Source organism: Cnephaeus nilssonii (assembly GCF_951640355.1).
Source record: "Cnephaeus nilssonii genome assembly, chromosome: 19".
Lineage (NCBI taxonomy): Eukaryota > Metazoa > Chordata > Mammalia > Chiroptera > Vespertilionidae > Cnephaeus > Cnephaeus nilssonii.
In genome coordinates, this window is record NC_137090.1 from 23458698 (window position 1) to 23480274 (window position 21577).

At 39.4% G+C, this 21577-nt stretch overlaps 1 protein-coding gene across 12 annotated transcripts in view; it reads right to left on the reverse strand.

Annotated features, from left to right (window-relative positions):
* Window positions 1-2708: 2708 nt before the first annotated feature.
* The window catches only part of SYNRG (synergin gamma), a 58012-nt gene continuing 39143 nt past the window's right edge, over window positions 2709-21577 (reverse strand). For 2 of the 12 annotated variants that reach the window (XM_079798065.1, XM_079798072.1), the window contains exons 16-23: window positions 15133-15726; window positions 13895-14058; window positions 13037-13090; window positions 12213-12309; window positions 10045-10193; window positions 5295-5405; window positions 4845-4880; window positions 2711-3634 (exon numbers count right to left, since the gene is read on the reverse strand). In XM_079798065.1, the coding sequence (XP_079654191.1) occupies window positions 3503-3634; window positions 4845-4880; window positions 5295-5405; window positions 10045-10193; window positions 12213-12309; window positions 13037-13090; window positions 13895-14058; window positions 15133-15726 (1337 nt within the window). In that variant the 3' untranslated portion in view covers window positions 2711-3502. Of the gene's footprint in view, window positions 3635-4844; window positions 4881-5294; window positions 5406-10044; window positions 10194-12212; window positions 12310-13036; window positions 13091-13894; window positions 14059-15132; window positions 15727-21577 lie in introns of all 12 variants that reach the window. The other 10 variants (XM_079798066.1, XM_079798077.1, XM_079798068.1 and 7 more) reach the window with 8 other exon arrangements.

Here is a 21577-nt window from a genome sequence, read left to right on the forward strand (position 1 = left end):
ACAGCATAAAGTGTACACTCTGACAAAAGGCAGTTTTCAGTTGTCTCTTGGTAACTTTAAGGGCACCAAAGCAATGAATTCTCCATCAAACAATTTGTTTTTTCACAAAAGGTGTGCCTTTGCTTGACTATTAACAGACACAAATGCCCTAAACTAAAACTAGTGTTAAGCAAATAACAGCTTCCTCAACTGGCCCTAATAAATCTGACAACTCATCAGGAGTTGTAGGTTAAGTAGTAATTATTCCATGTTCCTGGGAAGCCACTGGGCATTAGCTGGTTGCCTCATTTTTAGGTAGGGTAGCCACTTGTCACAGCACTGCTTTTTTACTCATTTGCCGGATAGGCTGTAGCTCGCTTGTCTGTGGAATAATTTCCTAGAATTTTAGTCTATTTTGGTAAGAAGCCAGGAATTTAATGTCAGTGGCTGCATATTTATATAAATTATATCTTCGAAATTTTACCTGGTCAGTGGTTTCCATCTAAATTCTACCTTTTCTTGTTTCATATCATTTGCCCACTTTTACAACCACATACATCATCATTGTCTAAATAGAAAAGTTCAAAAAAAGCTAATAGTTTCTCTCTGGGAAATCAGAGGAACCATAAATGCTACATCAGCACATAATCAAAAGAACAACAAAACAATATTATGGCTATGGAGGCCATGGCTGCTTTAGTATGAAGGCAAACTAAGTCTGGTAGTCTCTAGATAAATGTCCAAAAATAATCATTGTACTCTAGTAAGAAAATACTTAGTGATATGTTCTTGGTAACTAAGGAAAATTTCCTGCAGAAATCATGGCAAACACCACCACTGTGATAACTAAGAGCATTCTTAGCCCCAGGGAAGTTTAACACCTTTCTAATCCAAATGTCAGAGTTTATTAGGACCAGCTATTAAAGGAAGATGTGTAACCTACAAGACGTTAGGGGAATCTTTGTAGTGATCCCCAGTGCAGGGCAAGCATTTCAAATTTCTGTAACAAAAAAGACTATAATTTTCAAAGCTTAAGAACACAAGTCATTAAATAAAAGGCAAGTAGAAGGTATCTTGAAACAAAAAGTATGTATATGTACACAAAATACTCAATTTAAAATACTCAACCTAGATAGAGTGCCATGGGAAAAATAAAGAATGGATAATATCCTAATATACTCACTTCTACCTTAAGCATATCAACACAAAAATAACACTATGCCATAACGTTTTTAAAGGCAAAATACAAGTTTAAAAAAGGGCTTATTAATCGCCTCTCAAGCTGTGGGTGAAGCTGTCGGCACAATACATAGTATGGAAGTAAGTAACCGTGGTTACTGTTTCCAAGGACACGGCTCTTGGCTAACGAGCTGAGGTGAGGCTGAAGGCAATGTTGAGTCATTTTAATAAATGCATACATCAACACAATGGTATCCACACTCCCCAAGTCCTTGGTGGTATCTAATAAAACATTTCTACTATTACATAGATATGACAGTAATGAATACTTTTCATAGCAAAGGCTTTTTGTTGGTGCTTGCTGTATTTTCCTCTTGCAATTTCCCATGGAGTGACTAAATCTACCATACTTGATAAGGTCAGCAGTAATACATAGAATTTTATCTGAGGCATTCTGGAATATACCTGGGAATGGGAACCAATCTAGTTAGCATACTTTAAAAAATGTTACTGATAAAGGCCATTGTGAAAATAATAATACATATAGCATTTAAGAAAAAAAGTCTCAGCAATGTAAATTCTGTCAAACTGGGCGATATTCTTATAGCAAAGGTAGATTTTGTTATGGAATGTACAAGACCAATCAGAAGCCTGCTTGAATTTAGGTGCCATCTGAAACTCTAGGGGCTGCTCAGGCTGAATTGGAGCACAGAAGCCTCAGGAAAAGCCTGCTACAAACTGGTCCACATGTGTTGTTACTGGCACTCCACTAGCCCCGTGGAGGGCAAAGGCTCTGAAGGTAGTAACAATTCAGACAGCTGTCTCAGTCCTTAGCTGGAGATGGCATCAACTGGAGCAAATGAGAAAAACAGACTTACCTCATCAACACTTCTCTACATTCTGATGCACAGCAAGGTAAAAGCAGAAGCGTCGACTGCTGTTCATGGAAATGTTGCATACCTTTTCTGGAGAGGATGGAGGTAAATGTGTAAGATGGAACAAAACAATTCCTCAAGTTCTGCCCTGAGAAGGGAAAGTAATCTAGTTAATTATGTAAGGCGGCAATTATATTGGCAAAACCAAATTTTTCAATTACAAATAAAAAGTCTAGGTCAGACAGCACAAGTCATACAAAGTGAAACATAAAAGACTCAAAATCTCTTCATAAAGCACATAATTAACACCTTAGAAATGTGTGTCCTAGATTGGCATGTTCGTCCTAGGAATGACAGTCCTAACCACTTGGCTTTCCCCCCTGACTTGATGTATTAGTTTCAGTGGCAAAGACAATCCCCTACAATAGCATGAGCTTTTTCCTTCTAAAATTCAGTGCTGTTTTTGAATAATTTTCTTCCACTATTTCTAAGTTCCATTACCTTTACCATAAATGCACATCACATTCACCTCTCAAGGCCAGGAATTCCACCTTCTAACCCTAAATTTTCAGGTCTCTCACGTAGATACTGCAAGGTCAGGCAGTACTGGTACATAGGCAGTCATTTTTGGAAATCTGGACAGAGACCACTGCAAAAAGATTTCATTCAGCTGCCTTTCCAAATCTCGTCTGAAAAAAATACCACGTTCACAGTCATGAGGTAAAATTGAAGGTTTGCAGCGAAGGCCCCTAACGGGAAGGATATCATTCTGATACTCAAGGATTTGGGCCTCTGTCAAAATGAACTTTCTCCACTGCAAAGTCTTCTTGAAAGTTGATAGTTTTAGAAATGAATGCAAGGAGAAGAGAATTGGTTAATTGGTTCAGTTGCATCAGCAAAGTTGGTAAATCTGCACTTACCTACATGCCCTTGTTCAATGGAGACAATTTTTTTTAGAAAAAGAACATCAGTTTAATCACAATTTCCCCTCTTTATTCATTTCAAATAACACACTAAATGCACTCTACTTCACAGGACAGTAAGTGTTCTAGATATAAATAAGCTCTGGCTCAACACATTCTTGCCAATTCCAGTCCTACAACAATTTTTCTTCAAATGACAATTCTTCACAGTTTCAATACTGCAGCAGCAAATTACTGTGGTCCATATTTGAAAACATCTTAAAAGAACTAGTGATAAGTTAGCAACTTCTGGTGCCACATGCAGTTTGGATAGGGCAATTTCACCACAAATCCCAAAGACGCAGTGGGAACCAGGGGACAGAGGTCCTCTGTGGGAATGACTAGGAACTTGCGCAGTTTTCCCCCGCCCACCTCTTGAGGAATTCTTCATTTAATTCATAGAGGTGAACTTTGCAGTACTTGCATTCTGTTCATTGGTCCCTGTCACCCATGGGGGTGATGAAAAACCACCACCACCACCCAGTTGGTACTTCATAGAGGAGCTTTTCAGAGCAAATCAGGCAGGATGAGGCCAGGAGGTTTTGGTTCAACACAATTGATCCAGAAGTTGGCACAGCTGGCATGATACTGGTGTCCTCCATATGCCAGCTTGAAATTATCTGTGTCTGAGTTGAATGCCTGCCAGAAATAAACAGACATGTGCAGCAAGTCAGGCTTCTCCTAAGAGCTGAGCAGCAACTAGCATGCACACTTCACCAAGTCACAGAGGCCAAAGCCAAACTGGCACACATACAAAAGCTGAGCAGGTAGCTACAAAAATTCAGGTGAGAAAGTTATTGCTGCTAATTAAAGGTATAAAAGTATCTTTACCATTAAACCCAGTTTCAGCAAAAGAAGACCAAATCTGTCACAGAAAAGGCAGAGTCTAGGGCAGTGGTCAGCAAACTCAGTCAACAGAGCCAAATATCAACAGTACAACGAATGAAATTTCTCTTGAGAGCCAAATTTTTTAAACTTAAACTATATAGGTAGGTACATTGTTATTAACCTAATTAGGGTACTCGTAAGCTGGCCTTTGCTAAAAACTCAAGGGGCCAAAGAGCCACATGTGGCTCGCGAGCCGCGGTTTGCCGACCACTGGTCTAGGGGATTGGGAGGAAAGGTGTCATGATACAGGGAACTAACATAGCCAAGGGCTGTGGCTAATTTTTATCCCTCATTGTGCTGAAGGGATAAAGGCTGGCATCTGACTATCACATGTAATCCCTTAAGTTTCTGTGGCTAATTACCGTCCTATCATGAAAGAAAACAAAAGATTATAAACTCTTAGGGTCTAATGCCATTGGGACCTGGTAACTGAATCAACATAATTAAAAAGTCCAAATAGGGACAGGGTTCATAAAAAATGAAGATATTAAACATATAAGAATTATTTCTGGATAAATAAGGCTTATAGGTGAGTTACAGCTAGCCAATCCTAACCACATCATGTCCCAGGGTGCTTTTTAAAGCATTATAAATAAATAAATAAAACTCTAAAACCCAAACAATTTTTTGTGTGTGTCTGATAATGGCCAAATCCTGAAGTTCTTTGATCTCATTATGTGTCACTATAGCTTTCAGTCTTTCAGAAGCTGCTCATTCTGTTACCCTACTCATCACAGAAAAATAACCACAACACCAGAAGCCAATCATGATACACAAGCATGCAAACAAGATGGAAGTGGATCCACACGGTTGGTTGATTAAGTCAAACATTATGGGAACAAAGGTGACTCAGTAAAGATTCATGATTGGAATGGGTCAGGATGGCAGTGGAATCATCTGATTTGCCTTCCAGACTGAAAATTAGATGTAGATGCTAAGATAATGTGGAACTGGTTCATACTTTTTTAGGATGTTCCTCTGAAGGCTTCTCTTCTTTCTGAAATAACGTTGAAACCATAAGGTCAACAAAATTCCCAGAACAGAGCCTCTTGCCTGCAAACAAATCCTTGACATCGTTGAAACCTTAAGGTCAACAAAATTCCCAGAACAGAGCCTCTTGCCTGCAAACAAATCCAAACCTGTTCTCTTTACCACCCCACTGTGCACAGGGTGCTGCAGGCACAATGCAAAAGCATGTTCCCTAGAAAGGGAAGAACTGCACGCGTTCCATCAACAGCTTCCCCACTGCTTTTCTGAAAATATGTCTATTTCTCTGGTCAGATTTCAGGGCTTTCATAAAATCCCTGCCACCTGGGCATGGCCCTTGTAGTGACGTGGTCTAAATGGGGTTGTCCCCCAGGTCATGTTAGGAAAGCACTTGGCCATCTGCCGGGGAAGGCATGTGACTTACCCGGCTCCTGGAGTCCACATTTAACAGGCACACCCCACAAGCAAGTTCCTGAGCATTTTTAATACCAGGCCGCAACATACAAGAGGAAAAATCCAGTGAATTTTCATCGGGCTGTGAAAACAAGACAAATGGGTGAGAACCTGGCAATTCCAAATGCTTTTAGCTTCACTCCAATGATTACCCATCCCCAATAGGTCCAACAGCAAATTAGGTAAGCTCTCTAATACCACCAATACAATTACACCATTTCCCAAACATTGACTGAGTACCTGCATGTTTCAGTAGGGATGCTAGCACGAGGGGGAAAAAAACGGTCTCTGTCCTCTGAGAACTCAGTATAGGGTGGGGGCCGGTGGGTCTCAGGCAACACAAGTGATGAAAGCCCTACTAGGGTAAGTACGGAGTGACAGGGCACACAGGGCAGGGGACTTACTCCAACCCCAGGGGAAAGCAGCCTGATGGCAGAGATCTCTTCCCAGAACTTAGAAACAACTTGGCTGAGTCCTGATGGATATACTTTGCTAGGTGAAGGGAATGGAATGGATGAGTAGGGAGGGAAGGATGTTTATTCTATGTAGAACAAGCAGGCGAGGCAAAGGATCTTAGCAAAAGATTGGGTATGGGGAGAAACCTAGGTGTTGGGAGCCAAACTTATGAAAGAGGTAAGAGATGGAACTGGAATGTGAGGCCTTGAAAGGAAAATACGGGGTTGAGGCTTTATCCCGGGAAGACGTTAGGGTTCTAACTGGATCATGACAAATTCCGGTGTGTATTATGGACATATCCCTCTGGTTGCAGTGCAGGCAGTGAATCGGGGGAGGCAATTTTCAAGGTATAGGCCTCAGTTACAAGGCTGTTGTAGCACTCCAGGACCCAGACATGGAAGGTCTGAACTAAGGTCGCAACAGTGGGGAGTGGAGAGAAATGGGCACATGAAAAATCTAGTAAAGCAGTAGAGTCAACAGGACTGGGTGACCTTTAGTGTGCAAGGAGTGGGGAGGCGTAGGCAACTGAGAGGATTCACCATAATAAGGTATGTGAGAGCAGAACCAGGGTTGGGAATGGAGGATGGGAGGGAGAAGAGCTCAGTGTGAGCTGCCTATGGGACAGCCAAGTTCTGACGTTATATAAGCAGGCAGATGGATATACAGTCCTAGTGTTCGAGGGGGAGAGACCTGAAAGTTACCAGCTAGAGAGTAAATCTAACAACAGCTAGTAAGTAGAGCCCTGCCCTGGCTGGTTTGGCTCAGTGGATAGAGCATCGGCCTGCGGACTGAAGGGTCCCGGGTTTGATTCGGTCAAGGGCATGTACCTTGGTTTCAGGCACATCCCCAGTAGGGGGTGTGCAGGAGGTAGCTGATGGATGTTTCTCTCTCATGGATGTTTCTAACTCTCTATCCCTCTCCTTTCCTCTCTGTAAAAAATAAAATATATTTAAAAATATATTAAAAAATACATGCCCTTGACTGGAATCAAACCCGGGACCCTTCAGTCCGCAGGCCAACACTCCATCCACTGAACCAAACCGGTTAGGGCAGCTGTTAATTTCTTAAAAGTTAAAATATATATCTACTATATGAACTTGCAATTCCACTCATATTTATCCGAGAAATGAAAACCTGTTAACAAAAAGTGTTCATAGCAGCTCTTTTCATATTAGCCCAAATTGGAATTAGCATGTGTCTATAAACAATGGATTAAAAAGAAACATTATATTAATACAATGGAATATTACTCAGTGGTAAAAAAAAAATCAAATTGGCACACAACAACAAAGATGAATTTTTACAATATGCTATGCAAAAGAAGCCAGACACAAGAACGTATATACTACCTTAAGTTCATTTATATAAAGTTCTAGAAGAAGTACATCTATGGTGATAGAAATCTAGGGAAAACTGATCACTGGATGTTTTGGAATCAGATCAGGGAACTGACTGAGAAGGGCAAGATAGAACTTTAGAGGATGATGAAAATACTCCATATATTGATGGGGTGTAGGATACACTGCTGTATGCATTTGTCAAAACTGATCTAACTATACATTTAAGATCTGTGCATTTCATTTTATGTAAATTATTCCTCAACTAAGAAAAACACTTGAATAACAACGAAAAGAAACAAAACACTCAAATCCAACACCAAAGCAAAATAATGATTCAGGCCACCTTAATTAAAACATCATTTACTTTAATTTGGAAGTATTTCATTTAGTAAGATTTTTAAAAAGTTCAGCTATACATTGACAAGTCCCAGAGCCAGACTGGGAAATACAATCCTCAATCTTTAGCAATGATGAACTGCTAAAATGATGTCCAAGAAGAAGGCTTTGGTAGTAATTACTGTTCACAAATATTCTCACTCTCCTTCCCTTAAATTAGCCGTGGCTGTGCAACCTGCCACGGTCAATAGACTGTGAGCACAAGTTCCGTGTGTCACTTCTGGAAGGAAGCCTTTAAGACCAACGTGCTATTTGTGATGTTCCCTTCACCTTCCCATGGTGACCAGCTATATTCCACATGGTGGAGGGTCTGTCAGCCTAGGTTCCTGAATGAAAAGAACACAGCACAGAGAACCCTCCAACTTGAGACAGGCATGTTAGCAGGAACAATAAATAAAGCTTTGTTGTCTTACATCGCTAAGATCAAGGAGGGTCTGGTTTGTTAACTGTAGCATAACCTAGGCTAATTTGACTGATACAAAGAGTGATCTATTCTAGACAGATTCCACAAACAATTCCAGACTTTTGGTTTCGGTTACAATGTAACCATTCTTGGCCACAATGTTTCGTTTAATTTCCCCTAATTGCCACTATAACAAATTAACACAAATTTAGTCACTTAAAACAACATATACTTATTCTCTAAAAGTTCTGGAGGTCAGAATTCTAAAATGGCTTGGCAATGCTGCATTCCCTCTAGAATTCTGGGGGAGAATCTATTTCGTTGCCTTTTCCATTTCTAGAGCCTGCCTATATATTCCCTAAATCATGGCCCCATCTTCCATCTTCAAAGCCAATAGCACAGCACCTGCCAATCTTTCTTTTTCTGCTTCGATTGTCATGTATCTTTTTCTCATTCTCACTCTCCTTCGTTCCTCTCAGAAGGATCCCTGTGATGACACTGGGCCACCCACGTTATCCAGGCTAAGTTCCCCATCCAAAGATCCTTAACTCAATCCCATCTGTAAAGTCCCTTTTACCACTTAAGGTAACAAATTCACAAGTTCTGGGGATTAGGACGTGGGAATCTTTGGGGGAAGGGCATTCTTCTACCAACCACATCTACTTTGTCAGCCGAGGATAGCCATGCAGAACATGATGAAGGTTCTGTCTCACAACACTATGTAGACTGGCAAAATAAAATGCCATCATTATTAAAATTAAACTTCTGATATGCCACAGCAATAGGAAGTAAATACTCTGAAATTCACTGCTTATTTCGCGAGGAAAAGCAGCACAAAAGAATATGTGTTATACCGAGGATAATAGTGGAATCAAAGAGCCTGTGTGATCTTCAGTTGACTGGAGGCCAGGAGAGTAACAGTCCTATCTGGGACTTACTAGTAAATAACACAATCGGATTTACATTTCAGAAAGAAATGTCTAGTAGTGGTATGCAGAAGAGATTGGTAAGGTATAAAACAAATTAACCAGTAACTCTATGTGGTCAAAAGTAAAAAAGGCCTGAATGGTTCAGTACATTTAAAAAAGTGAATTTTTTCCCTAGCCATTGGGCTCAGTGGATACAGCGTCGGCCTGCGGACCCAAAGGTCCTGGGTTTGATTCCAGTCAAGGGCACCAACCTCGGTTGCAGGCTCCTCCCCAGCCCAGGCGAATTGTAGGAGGCAACCAATCGATGAGTTTTTCTCACATCAATATTGCTCTCTGTCTTTCCCTCTCTCTTCCACTCTCTAAAAATCAATGGAAAAATATCCTCGGGTGAGGATTAAAAAAAAAAAAAAAAAAGTGAGCTTTCCATTTCTTTATTTTCCAACTATTATTAGTATGTAAGAATGCCACAAATTTTTGCCAAACTCATTAAATTTAATCTCTTGAATTCATATTTCTAGAAGTATTTCATATCACCAAATAAATGTAATTTATCTCTTATTTTCAAATATGTATACTTCATTTCTTATTGTATTGGTCAGAATAGAATTTAAAAAAAAATAATTACCCAAACTGTATGATTTTAGGTTATAAATTGAAAAATGGTCCAAAGGAACAATAGAGATTTTGGACATGATTTAAGCTCTTTAAGAATTTAATATTACAAACAGAAGCAATATAACACTGGGGAGAGAATTTGCTGTTTAAGACATATTGTCCGGGGTTAGGGTTAGAAATGCAAAGGAAGGAACTCAAACCAAAGCTTTGCAAAATACATATACATACATACATTATATATATTATATAATGTATGTTTACATTATATATATTATATATATTATATAATTAATGTATTATATAATGTATGTATGTATATGAAAACATTCATTCTTAACATTCATTCATTCTTAACATTCATTCACATACGTGAATTAAGAGGATGGGTTAAGAATGAATGTTTTCCATAAGCTAACCCGGTACTATCGAACCAATTGCACAAATGTTCTGTCCTTCCTTTAACATAATATGATACAGTAGGCACCTTCATCTTCCAATAAGTGTCGTCATAGGAACGTACACTCTGCTTTACAACTTAGGTTTCTGGAAAGGAAAGCAACTTGAATTGTCGAATGGGCTTACCGTGAGTGTGGCAAGTGACATGAAGCCGATTAGGTTATTCCACACTTTATCGATGTCCTTAAGCAACTGCTGCAGTTTCTCACTGCACACTGCGGTGGCTTTTATCCCCAGCTCCACACGTTTGGTCACCCTGTACACTTCAACAACACCTGACAGGGTGAGAGAGTAGAGAGTTAGGTGCTGGAAGTGTATCAAGAGCAGTACTGCTTGTTGTTACCTGAGTTGGAAATAAGGACTATATCTGGACAGAGTGAATGTACTATCTCTTGGGACCAACCATCTCTCAATGCTTCAGTATAACTGACTGGTAAGAGCATAAACTCTAGAGCAACTCTGCTTGGATTCAAATCCCAGCTCTGTCACTTACTAACTGTGTAACCTTGGGCAAGTCACATAACCTCTCTATGCATCAATTTCCTCATCTGTAAAACTGGGTTAATAATAGCACCTCCACAAAGGATGGCTGAAGGGATTAAATTGGTTAATACTATAAAAGGCTTAGAACAGTGTCCATAGAACAGTAGGTATTATGCAAGTATAACTATTGTTTTTTCTCGAATTTTTTATGAGTCCATCTGTTTGAATTTGGGAAATACCATTAAACTCACTGAAAATGGGAATATTAAAAGTTAAAAAGACTCTGTCAATATCATCACAAACTAATTAAGAACTATCTTACTCCTATGAATGCCCACTGATTTACAATCTGTGGTTTCATGTATCTTTTATACACTTAACAGACTTCAGAACCATTCTTTTCTTATGGTTTCTGTGTACGGATGATAGGTGCCAAGTATCTCTGTATTCTAAGGAGAGGCACCAGACACGTCCCCAAACCTTATCCCAGCTTCTATGAGAGAGAACTGGAGAACTCCTGAGGGGTCTTCAGTGGTATATTATCAGCCCTATGGCTTGTCCTCTTCCTTTCCCAGGGGAAGGGCAGGAATTATTGTCCACCCTAAGCCAGTGGTCAGCAAACTGCGGCTCGCGAGCCGCAGTTTGCTGCTCTGTTGACTAATGAGTTTGCCAATCACTGACCTAGACTCTCGATTCCAATAATTACAGGCTATTGTTGTTCCTTGTGATTAAGCCCCTATCCCAGTGGTCGGCAAACTCATTAGTCAACAGAGCGGCAAACCGCAGCTCGCGAGCTGCAGTTTGCCGACCACTGCTCTAAGCCAAGTGAGGGGACTTCTAAGACAATCTTTCATAGATACTAGAAAGTATTCGAAGGAAAGACAGGCAGCCCTGGTGAACATCTGTTTATGCAGTAGAATTATGCCTGTCTGGGTGGGAAAGAAGAACTAGAGTGAGGTGGCAGGGGCAAAGGAGAAACTACATCCCTTCACTATCCATTCACCCAGCAAATACTCTTCAGTGACTAATGTGTCAGGCACTAATCTAGCTGTTGGAGACAAAGCAGTGAACAAAACAGGCCAAAATCCTTCCCTACTTGGAGGTTCCTTCTAGTGGAGGGAGACGGATAATGAACAAGAACGATAACTAAAATATATAAGATATTAAAGGTGATAAGGCTAGGGAGAAAATCAAGCAAGGGAAGGGACAGGAAGTGCCAGGGTGGACAGAGGGGATACAGTTGAGTAAGGGGGGCCAGAGAAGACCTCATTTAGAAGGTGACATGTGAGTAAAGATCTGAAAAAGATTAGGGTCCAGTGCCTGTGGCTCTTGGCCACAGGCTAAGCCTGAGCTTGGGGCAGGAGGAACACTGAAATGAACAGAGTTTGAGGTTTCAGGTTGGACTGGGATTTTTAATAGGTGAAGGTGGCCAGGAAGTTAAGGAATCGGTGATGTTATTAAGTGGTAGAGAAAAGAATTGACAGAGCAAAGAGAGGCACTGACTGGAGACCCAATGATTTCGTTTTAATGTATCACCTTGTTCAGACTCTTTGATAAACCAGTAACACAGATATAATTTTACATTGTTGCTATTATGTTATAACCAGGACTGGCAAGTGTGGCCATAGAGAACTTAAGTCAAATAGTCAAATAATCATTTCTGCCTATGACATATCTTATCTACAAATGCAGATGCTACTTAATAAAGTCATATGTAACTTGAGAGACCTAAACTAAACTAAACTAAATGTAAGGGAAAACTGGAAATATTTCAAAGTGTCATGATTTTGAATAAGTATAAAAGAACATACCTAATAAATATTCCATGCCTTGAGCTGACTGAATTACTTCTGTGCACACAGAACTACTACTGATTCCATTTAAGGTATCATTTGCTTTCTTAATGACCTACAAGAAATGAAATCACATCACCTTACATAATTAAGAAAAGTCATTGCAAATCAATTTACTATTAGTAGAAAACCCAAGCCAAGAGGTGTGAAAAAGCATGACTAACTGATGTATGTACATGACTATGCTAAAACAAACCTGAGAATTTCATTTTAACCTTGGAGAAAGAACCCTCCATTTCTTTGGAAGTGGAAAGATAGAGGTTCTTTAGCTAAAATATTAATTTAGGCAGAGTTAACGATATCAGTTTGTTATTTTTTTAAACACAGATGAGGGCACAACTGACAAATGAGCCAGTGTCTGCTATTAAAAATGTAAAAGAAGTCTCACTTAAGATGTATGACGTTTTCCCAGCCAGTGTGGCTCAGTGATTGAGCATCAATCCATGAACCAGGAGGTCATGGTTCGATTCCCAGTCAGGACACATGCCCAGGGTGTGGCCTCGATCCCCGGGAGGGGGGTACAGGAGGCAGTTGATTGATGATTCTCTCTCATCATTGATGTTTCTCTCTCTCTCCCCTTTCCTCTATCTGAAATCAATAAAAATATGTATTAAAAAAAAAAAAGATGTATGACTTTCCACAGAGCTTCACTTTGCACAAGGCAATCAAGGTAGGGCTCTCTTTAACTTTGCCTTTGTCCATTCAAAAGAACTAAAGAGGAAGCAAGATGACACAAGACAGAGCTTACAGATAGGTGAACACCACAAAAGTGCCATACTCACTTCCAGGGCCCGCCCCAGGCACCTCTGCCATTCATATGCATATCTCTCATTCTCCTGTGAATTTCACAAAAAGAACTGAGTTAAAAGGGCAAGTCTGAAATTCTCTATAATTGTCAATCCAGAAGGCACTGGAAGATTTTCATTTTTTATTAAAATCACTCTAGTTCAAGCACAGTTTCTCTTACGAACCCACTAATGACTATTTTAAATTATTAATAAATGTAACTTCAAAGCACATGCCTTGTGGATCTGAGGAAAATGTTTTGTGACTGCTCCCCTCTGCAAATGTCGTCTCATTTTTCTAGTGACAGCATAAACTTCTTCACAGGTACTCACCACACAGATGTCTAGTACAAGAGCCCATGTCAAATGACAGTTACAATTCTGTGTGAGTGTGAGTGTGTGTGTACATGCATACGTGCTTGTATATGATGACAGGAGTTGGGGGAGAATGGTTAAGAGTTGGCTGAACGAGGAAGAAAGCATGGGAACAAGGTACAGGAAACTTAGAAGATTCATAACATTTCCCCCTTCTCCAATTTTGATGTTTTAACATTCACTAAAATAAAATCTAAGTGCTCAAAAAGAATTTCCTTAAACGTGTCCCCCCTTGTGCAGTCCCATGAATAATTCTGGTTTTCAGGTCATGACCTACTTTCAGTGCCTGCCATATCTGGGAGGTATTTTCATCCAGGGCTAATGTCACCATTCTCTCACTTTAGTTGCATATTTTACGTCTGTTGCCTTGCGACTCTCTGCCCCTCGTGTCACATATGAAAGCTGCAAGCCTTTTTTCTCGGGGCCCTCCGTGCTCAGCCGGTCCTTTACCTGGCCCCTGTGGGACACTACCCCGCTCACCTCCACCTCTCCTGTCAGATCTTTGTACTTGTCACGGATGACAGGCAGAGCGGGCTTCTCACTCAGAGTGTTGGAACGGTCTCTGAAAGGCTGCTCCAAAGCCGGAGAAGGAGAAGAACGGCTTATTTCTTTATCACCAAGGCTCAAACTCCTCTTGTGTGATCCTGGGAGAAGTAGATGGCACAGTTAAAGGTTTTGATGACTCAGCTTAGTGCAAGCCGAGGCTCTTGCTAACGTGACCCTCTTCTGCAGATGTTTATGTCATGAGACATTCAGAAATACCAACCTCATTCATTCTGTCTGGCAAACTACATGTTGAATCCTTTCCATTGTTCGCTCTTGCTTAGTTCCCCCACCTTTAATTTTCTCCACTACTCTTCCCTGATCTATCATAATTCTTGCATAAATTCTAAGTGCAGAATCATTAGAGCCTGGAGGCCTAAAGTGTCTTTCTAAATATCAGTGCGTCCGAGTTGTGCTGCTTTTCCAGTCCTTAGTTATGGAATTGCACCAATCTCTTTCATACTCTCTCAATCTAATGGAAATCAATGATCCCTTCTGTCAAGGTGGGCTCACAGCAGAAAGGGCAAACTCAAATGTCTTCAGAAAGGAGGCAAGGAAAGTAAATGACTAAGTCCGCTGCAGATCGGAAGTGCTGGGGCGTGTGACACGGGAGAGAGCACACCCCATCAATTAAAGGGCTTAGTATTGCCAGATATTACTTTTTAAGAAAAGCTAGAAATCCAGATTGGGAAATCTCATGATTTTTACGTATTGGTAACTGTTTCGCACATTAGAAAAACCTTGTTTGTGAGTCAGTAAAACAGGTCTGCAGACTGGATCCAGATCTACAGCTACCACATTGCAGCCTCTGGATTAAACGATACAGGATGTAGCCAGGGAACAAAAGCAAAGCTAACTTGCCCATGAGTGGATCAAATCCATTTCTCTGGTACTTTTAACCCAGTACACCTCTAAGCAAATAAGCTAATGAACAACAGGCTGTGTGTTTAGCCCAAAAAGCAGTTATCTGAGGGATACTGGTTTGACTTCAGGTCAGTCTCAGGGTAACTTTTCTTCTTCTTCTTTTTTTTTTTTATAGCTATCTGTAATAGACTGATTTCTAACACTGGAAAATCTATATCCCGCTAAACCAACTTTTTATCCTAAGAACATCTAACACCTCAGTGGGAAAAAAAACACCACCACAATAAAAATCTATGTTGAAAGCTACTCACCTTGAACAGAAAGGTCAAAGGTTGCCAGTTCACTTTTGATCATTTCTTCACTGGATTTCATTTTGCTTTGTGAATTGGCCACTAAGAAATCAAATTTGCTGATTTTGGGCTTTTCACTTTGAAACTCTCCAAAGTCATCTGAACACTCTTTGGGAGTGTCGTGGGAAGTGCCACTGGAAGGAGGGCTTGGACATGGGGCCTCTTGGCTCCATTCAGCTGTAGGTAGGTCCTGTCTTGTGAAATCTTTATAGTCCCTGCTTTCATATTCCTTTTGCTCACTGGTCTGAGGAGTCGCATCTTTAAAATTGGCAAAAGCTGGGAAGGGAGTCTCTGGAAGAGCATCTTCACTTCCGAAGGTCGTGACTTTGGACAGGGATGTCATGGTGATGTTTTCAGAACTGCCAAATGAAGTCTCTTTCTTTTGTAGAACTGAGGCAGCTGAGGAGGATCTGCTTCCTGCTGAGAGGACAAATGGAGAGAGTTTTCTGCCCTGAGATGCATCATCCCTGTCTGACCAGTCATAGCTCGTAAGTGTGCTCACTGCAAAATTGCTACCGTAGGTTCCAAAAGCAGCATATTTTAAGTCCTCTATATCTGAAAGGGAAATAAGACCCCACAATTAGAGGCAAGCTCACGATTTAGGCAAAATGCCCTAAACTCTGCAGAAGCAAAATATCTAGCATATCTGATTAGTTTTATGCTATGCTGGAGTTAACTAAATTTAGAGCTTGTACTAAAATTAAAGGAGTTGAGCTGCAAAATCTGATCTTTAAAAACCCACATTAGCCTTGACTCGTCATTTATATTTAGTTACAAGGAGAAGTTTTCTTTGGATATAAAAACTACTAAAAAAAGATAGGCTCATCTACCAGTGTATATACTGTTTCATATGAGAATATGGCTATTTCATAAATAGTTCGTTTATAAACTTTAAAATGTATTTACAATAGTCCCTGCTTAAAGCATGCCTCTTTTTGCCTTGACTTCGTTGAAAAACGTTCCTTTAAAACATGAACATATGAAATGTACATGACAAACTAATTAAAAATTGACAACTTCTCAAAACTAGAATGAAAATAATGTTACTTAACTTTTAATCAATTATTAGGAGTTTCTGTCTCAAGCCAGGCCAAATATGAGATTTTAATTGAACAGTTACTTACCTAGTTGTTATTTTGGTCAATATGGACGTCATATTGCTGTGATGGCGTATGAGGAAAGAAAAATCAATCTAATCTACATTAGCCCCTAGAAAACAGAGGCAAAGGTCTGGGTCCAGTTGGGCTCCTGTTTCTCCTTCAACTATGTTCAGCCCCTCATTAAAAATAATAATAATAATAATAATAATAAAAGGAAGATATGCTGGGGCAAAGATTCGTAGTGTATGTTTTAGTAATTTAAGTGGTAGCATAAAACAGCAAAGAGAATGTAGGTTTTTAATTTAGACAGACCTGGGTTCGACTTCCAGCCCTGCCACCTATGACTTATGTGACACTAGGCAAGCTATTTCACATTTTTTAACCTTCGTTTGTTATCTGTAAGATGAAAATACCATGGACTTGGAAGAGATGTGTTGTGACAATTAACGATAATGTGTGTAAAGGAGCCAGGGCCTGGTAAGCAACACAAAATAGTGGTATTTGTACAGCATAGTGGCCACCAGCCTCAATTTGACATTTAGTTGCTACTTTAGGGCCTAAAATGCAATTATTTCAAAGCAAAAATGAAATGTCTACTCATCATTTTAGTGGTCTTACTAGGGAAACTTTCTTGTCCGTATTCAAAAATCAAAACCTGCCAAGGCTGAATAACACTGTACACGGAAGCATGTGGAGAAGCTACCTTTCAGCAGCACTGTCCATCAGTCTGGCTAACATACGTTTAGTTTCATCTTAGTCACTATATACAAGGCCGAAGGCCACACACAACACTCCCTCCCTGACAACCCAAACATGGTTTACAAAGAAAATGCTCAAGCCCTAACCCATTTTGCTCAGTGGATAGAGCATCGGACTGCGGACCAAAGGGTCCTGGGTTCAATTTCGGTCAAGGGCATGTACCACGGTTGTAGGCTCCTCCCTGGCCCGGGCCCTGGTCAGGAAGTGTGCAGGAGGCAATCAATCAATGTGTTTCTCTCACAGAGATATTTCTGTCTCTCCCTCTCTCTTCCACTCTCCCTAAAAATCAGTGGAAAAAATATCCTTGGGTGAGGATTAAAAAATAAATAAATAAAAGAAATTGCTCAAAAGTTTTATGACTCAGATTTTCATAACTACGTTAGGAGGTGAACCCACACTCGGTTATTTTGTCTTTGGTTTCCCAGCAACACTGCGTAGTTTGCGTTAAGGGACTCCTGACATTTCCATAGCTCTTCTAACAGAATACCCCACATCTGTCTCTTTAAACCATATTAGGAAAGGGTACTAAATTAAAAACAAAAATGAAACACCCTAGGTGTATAAAAAGGCCAACCAGTAAAAAGCATATAACATTCTCAAAACAACAGTGTATTTTAAAATTCTGTAGTATAAGTGGTTCTTTTCAAATTTGGCTTATTAAACAGGAGAAGAAAAAAAGATTCAGCTGAATAAATGAAAGAGACTTCAGGCAAAATGCTTTCTTAAGTCTCTGGCTGAGTTGTGTTCTGTTTTCCCCACTACTTAAAGGGACCAGAAGGTACCCTGATTCAAACAAGGGGAAATGCAATCAGGAGGCAGATGACGTTAACACAAAACTTGTCTTCCAGGGGTACATTCAGAAGAATGTTTCACAATACGGATATTTTTATTATTAGACCTTACCAGAAAGCTCTTTGGGGAAGCTATATTATGAACTGCTCCTAGAATTTCATATATTAAAAGAGTAGCAATATTTCCAGAGACCAAAGATAAATGTAATGAAAAGGTAAGCTCTAGTTCAAACATCACAACCAAGTTTCCTTCCAAGGCAATAAAAATACCCTTTTGTGCAATTATGCAACAAGGTGTTTTTTGAAACAGAAATGACTGTAGGATAATCATGTAAAAGGAATTATAAGAACAGGGATTACCTTAGCCGAAAAAAGTATTTTTAAAATACTACCAGTCTTTAACAAATCTTATATTTTATACTTTAAAAAAAGAATGAAGAGTAAATATAAAGGATATACTAAAATCAAGCCTTGAGGTTGATTTTTAAATTTTCTTTTGCCTATAGCATAAAAAAATCATTTACTGAAGTGCAATTCATTTGCACACTGTATAAGGAAGTACTAAAACTGGTATTTCATAGGAAAGTGAAAACGCTGTATTCCTAAACCTTAGCATTTATAAACAACATAGTGAATATTAGTAATTTTCTAAGAAAATGAGGTAAATCAGGAAAATTCCTTATTTCCCATGTTAATAGTTCTACACTTTCTAAGCAGTAAAATTCTGTTTGTGTGGTGGTCTTAAAAATATTAAAGATTCTGTAAGACCTACAACATAAGTGATGGAAGCTCTATTTGGAAAAATAATATGAAACAACCCACAGTTTATTTTGTAATCACCAAAGTTGCTATAGATGGGTTTTCAATTTGATAGCTGAATTCTACTAGCAAACATTGCAAGAGAAAAAGAAAACAGAGAATGGATGCAATAAAATGTGCAGAGAATCACTACTACATTTCCAATTCTATTGAAGAACTCTGAGGCTGTGCTAGGTTGAACTGCAATTGCACACAGATAATAGGCCAAATTGTGTGCTTTAATACATGTATTTGTTTGCAACCAGGAATGTCCTATTACAAAGGCCAAAGGAATAAACTATACAATCTGCCTTTCATCCTTTATCTCAAATCATGACACGGATTTCTTGCTTAAGCTAGTAAGTAACCCTACCAGTCTCTTCTATAACCTCCATTGAAATCCCTTCTAAACCAATGTTACACATGAAAACAAGGCATTTCTTGGAACAAAGAATGTGAGCTGCCACTACAGGACACAGACAGAGGCCATACCAATTCCCATGGACGTTTTCTAAAGCTGGAAGCATACTCCCAGGTGATTAATAAGAGTTACGAGCTTTTGAGAAAGGGGTTTGAAAAAGAAGAAAGGAGATACCTGTGCAAATTCTACCATCCCCTAGTATTTTATATAGCAATAAAAATATTCAATAGACTCAAGAAGAGTCTTGAAAAACTTAAAAATACCTTTTAATTTCCAATAATGATTTAATGCAAATTTCATTTACCAAAGCAAACCATGAAACTTTTATACATTTCAACGTCTTCCCACCCTGGCCCTATTCTCTCTTGAGATCAGTCATATTCACATTCTCTATTAATTCTAAAACCTGGTCTGACTATATCCTATTAAGTCTCAAACACCCTGATAGGTGTTGTTGAGGAAAACGCTGTGTAATTGCCTTCCAGTGTTTTCCAATCGGCACAGAACCTCCCATTCTTTTGTACTGACTCATGGGCCAGCCTTTTCCTTCCAAAACAACTTATCAAAAGCATTCAATTGATGGAAAAACAAAGCTACAAGCAGCTGTTTAAAAATAATTTGATTCTTTGAGTTATTTTAAGATTTAGCCCAGCTTCTTTGATCTTGCCAGTGTCTTCTACATGTTCATTTGCTACTTTTAAAAATCAGCATCGATTTTAATGTGAACAATAGAGTGATTGTAGAATATAAATACATTTGTAAAATTTCTCAGGCACTGATGTATGAAGTCAAGCACTAACCACATCTTATTTAAACACGTTAAGTGCCCAGTCACTAGTGACTGACACTATACTTTCCGTCCAGAATACAAAACAGGCTGGGTGCTTAACGTGTTAACTTGGTATTGAAATAAAACTATTTTTTGTTTGCCTGTTTAAATCTGTAGCACAGAGTTCTTTAACTCTTTATTGCAAGTTCATAATATTACATTATTAAAACTTCCTCCCTATAAGTAAATGTTACTCTGAACACATTAATTGTTCAATTTGTGAATGTGACTGTTTTACACACAATTATATTCAGTCATTTTCTCCAGCCTGCTTAGATAAATGCAGAAAGGTTTTAAAATAAAAGTCTCAGGTGGACCAATCTAGCATTAGATAATTCCATTGACAAAGGAATATCTTAGCCAAAGCTACCACAAGACTGGTCTTATGTATGGCACCAGGAAACCCTAAATAAAGGGCACCTGGTATTATCACTCTAGATGGAGGCTACACCAAAATCTCTTTCATTCAAATCAGTTAGCAGTTCACAAGGTTCTGAAACCAAGTATTATTCAACTGTCTAAAGCATTATGCCCTGGAATACACAATATTTTAAATGGCAAACCCAGCTTTTCTTAGAGTTAATCTAAAACCCAATATGCAACTTTTTTCCTTCTCAAATGGCATATTTCAGATAGTATAAGTGATCTGTTAAGAATTCTAATAAAAATCCTCATCTTCAATGGATTAATTTCCTTTCTGCCTCAAAGCCTCAAATTGTAAGAAAAAAAGTTAAACCATAGAAACAACCCCCTTTGTCCGAGGTTTTTATTGATCTTGGATTTTTTTATCTGAAAGCAATAATATTTCCAAGATTTTTTACTATTATTATACTCTAAAATGGGAGGTGGGGGAGCCCTGGCTGGGTGCTTAGTAGGTTGGAATGTCATCCCATTGTGCCAAGGTTGCAGGTTGATCCTCAGCCAGGGGAAATCTACACTAACTACACTAATAAAAGAATAAGATGCAAACTGACCATACCTTCATGATGCCCACCAGCCAATCAGGAGTATGCAAATTAACCCAACAAAGATGGCGGGTTAATTTGCATACGCAGGCGCCGTGCAGCCAGGGGCGGGGTGGGACGCTTGGCGTTCTGCACCGCACCAGCCACTCCGGGCCTCTGGGCAGTGTGGGAAGGCGGAAAGGTGGCTCTGGGCCGGAGCGAAAAGGTGGCTCTGGCCAGAGCGAAGGCGGTGCCGGCAGCCAGGGGAAGAAAGGCCCATTCTTGCACGAATCTTCGTGCATCGGGCCTCTAGTAAACAAGTAAGTAAATAAGATGAAATAAATATTTTCCACATTTGGTCTGTTCTTGTTAATTTTTGTGGGTCTTTCTAGAATTCTTTTCTTAAAAATGGAAATGTCTGAAGTCTACTTTGAGGCATCCTCTAAAGTCGTTTTATGGACTAAGTAAAAAACAACTGAGAGCGGCTTCACAACACATTCTGAAGCTGAAAGATAAAGTACTGTACAATTAGAGGACGAGGCACACAATTTCAAACTCAGATCAAATCAGTCCTGGTATTAACACTGAACACTTTCCAGTACAGAGATTATCAATTTAAGTTAAATTTACGTTTACTGTGCTCAGAAGTCCATCTCAACACCATTTGATAATTTATTTTAAATTAAATTTACTGATAATGTGTCCTTTTCCTCTGCCCCCTCACCTTCCCCTCTCCTCACAATGGAACTCCCTACTGGAGACAG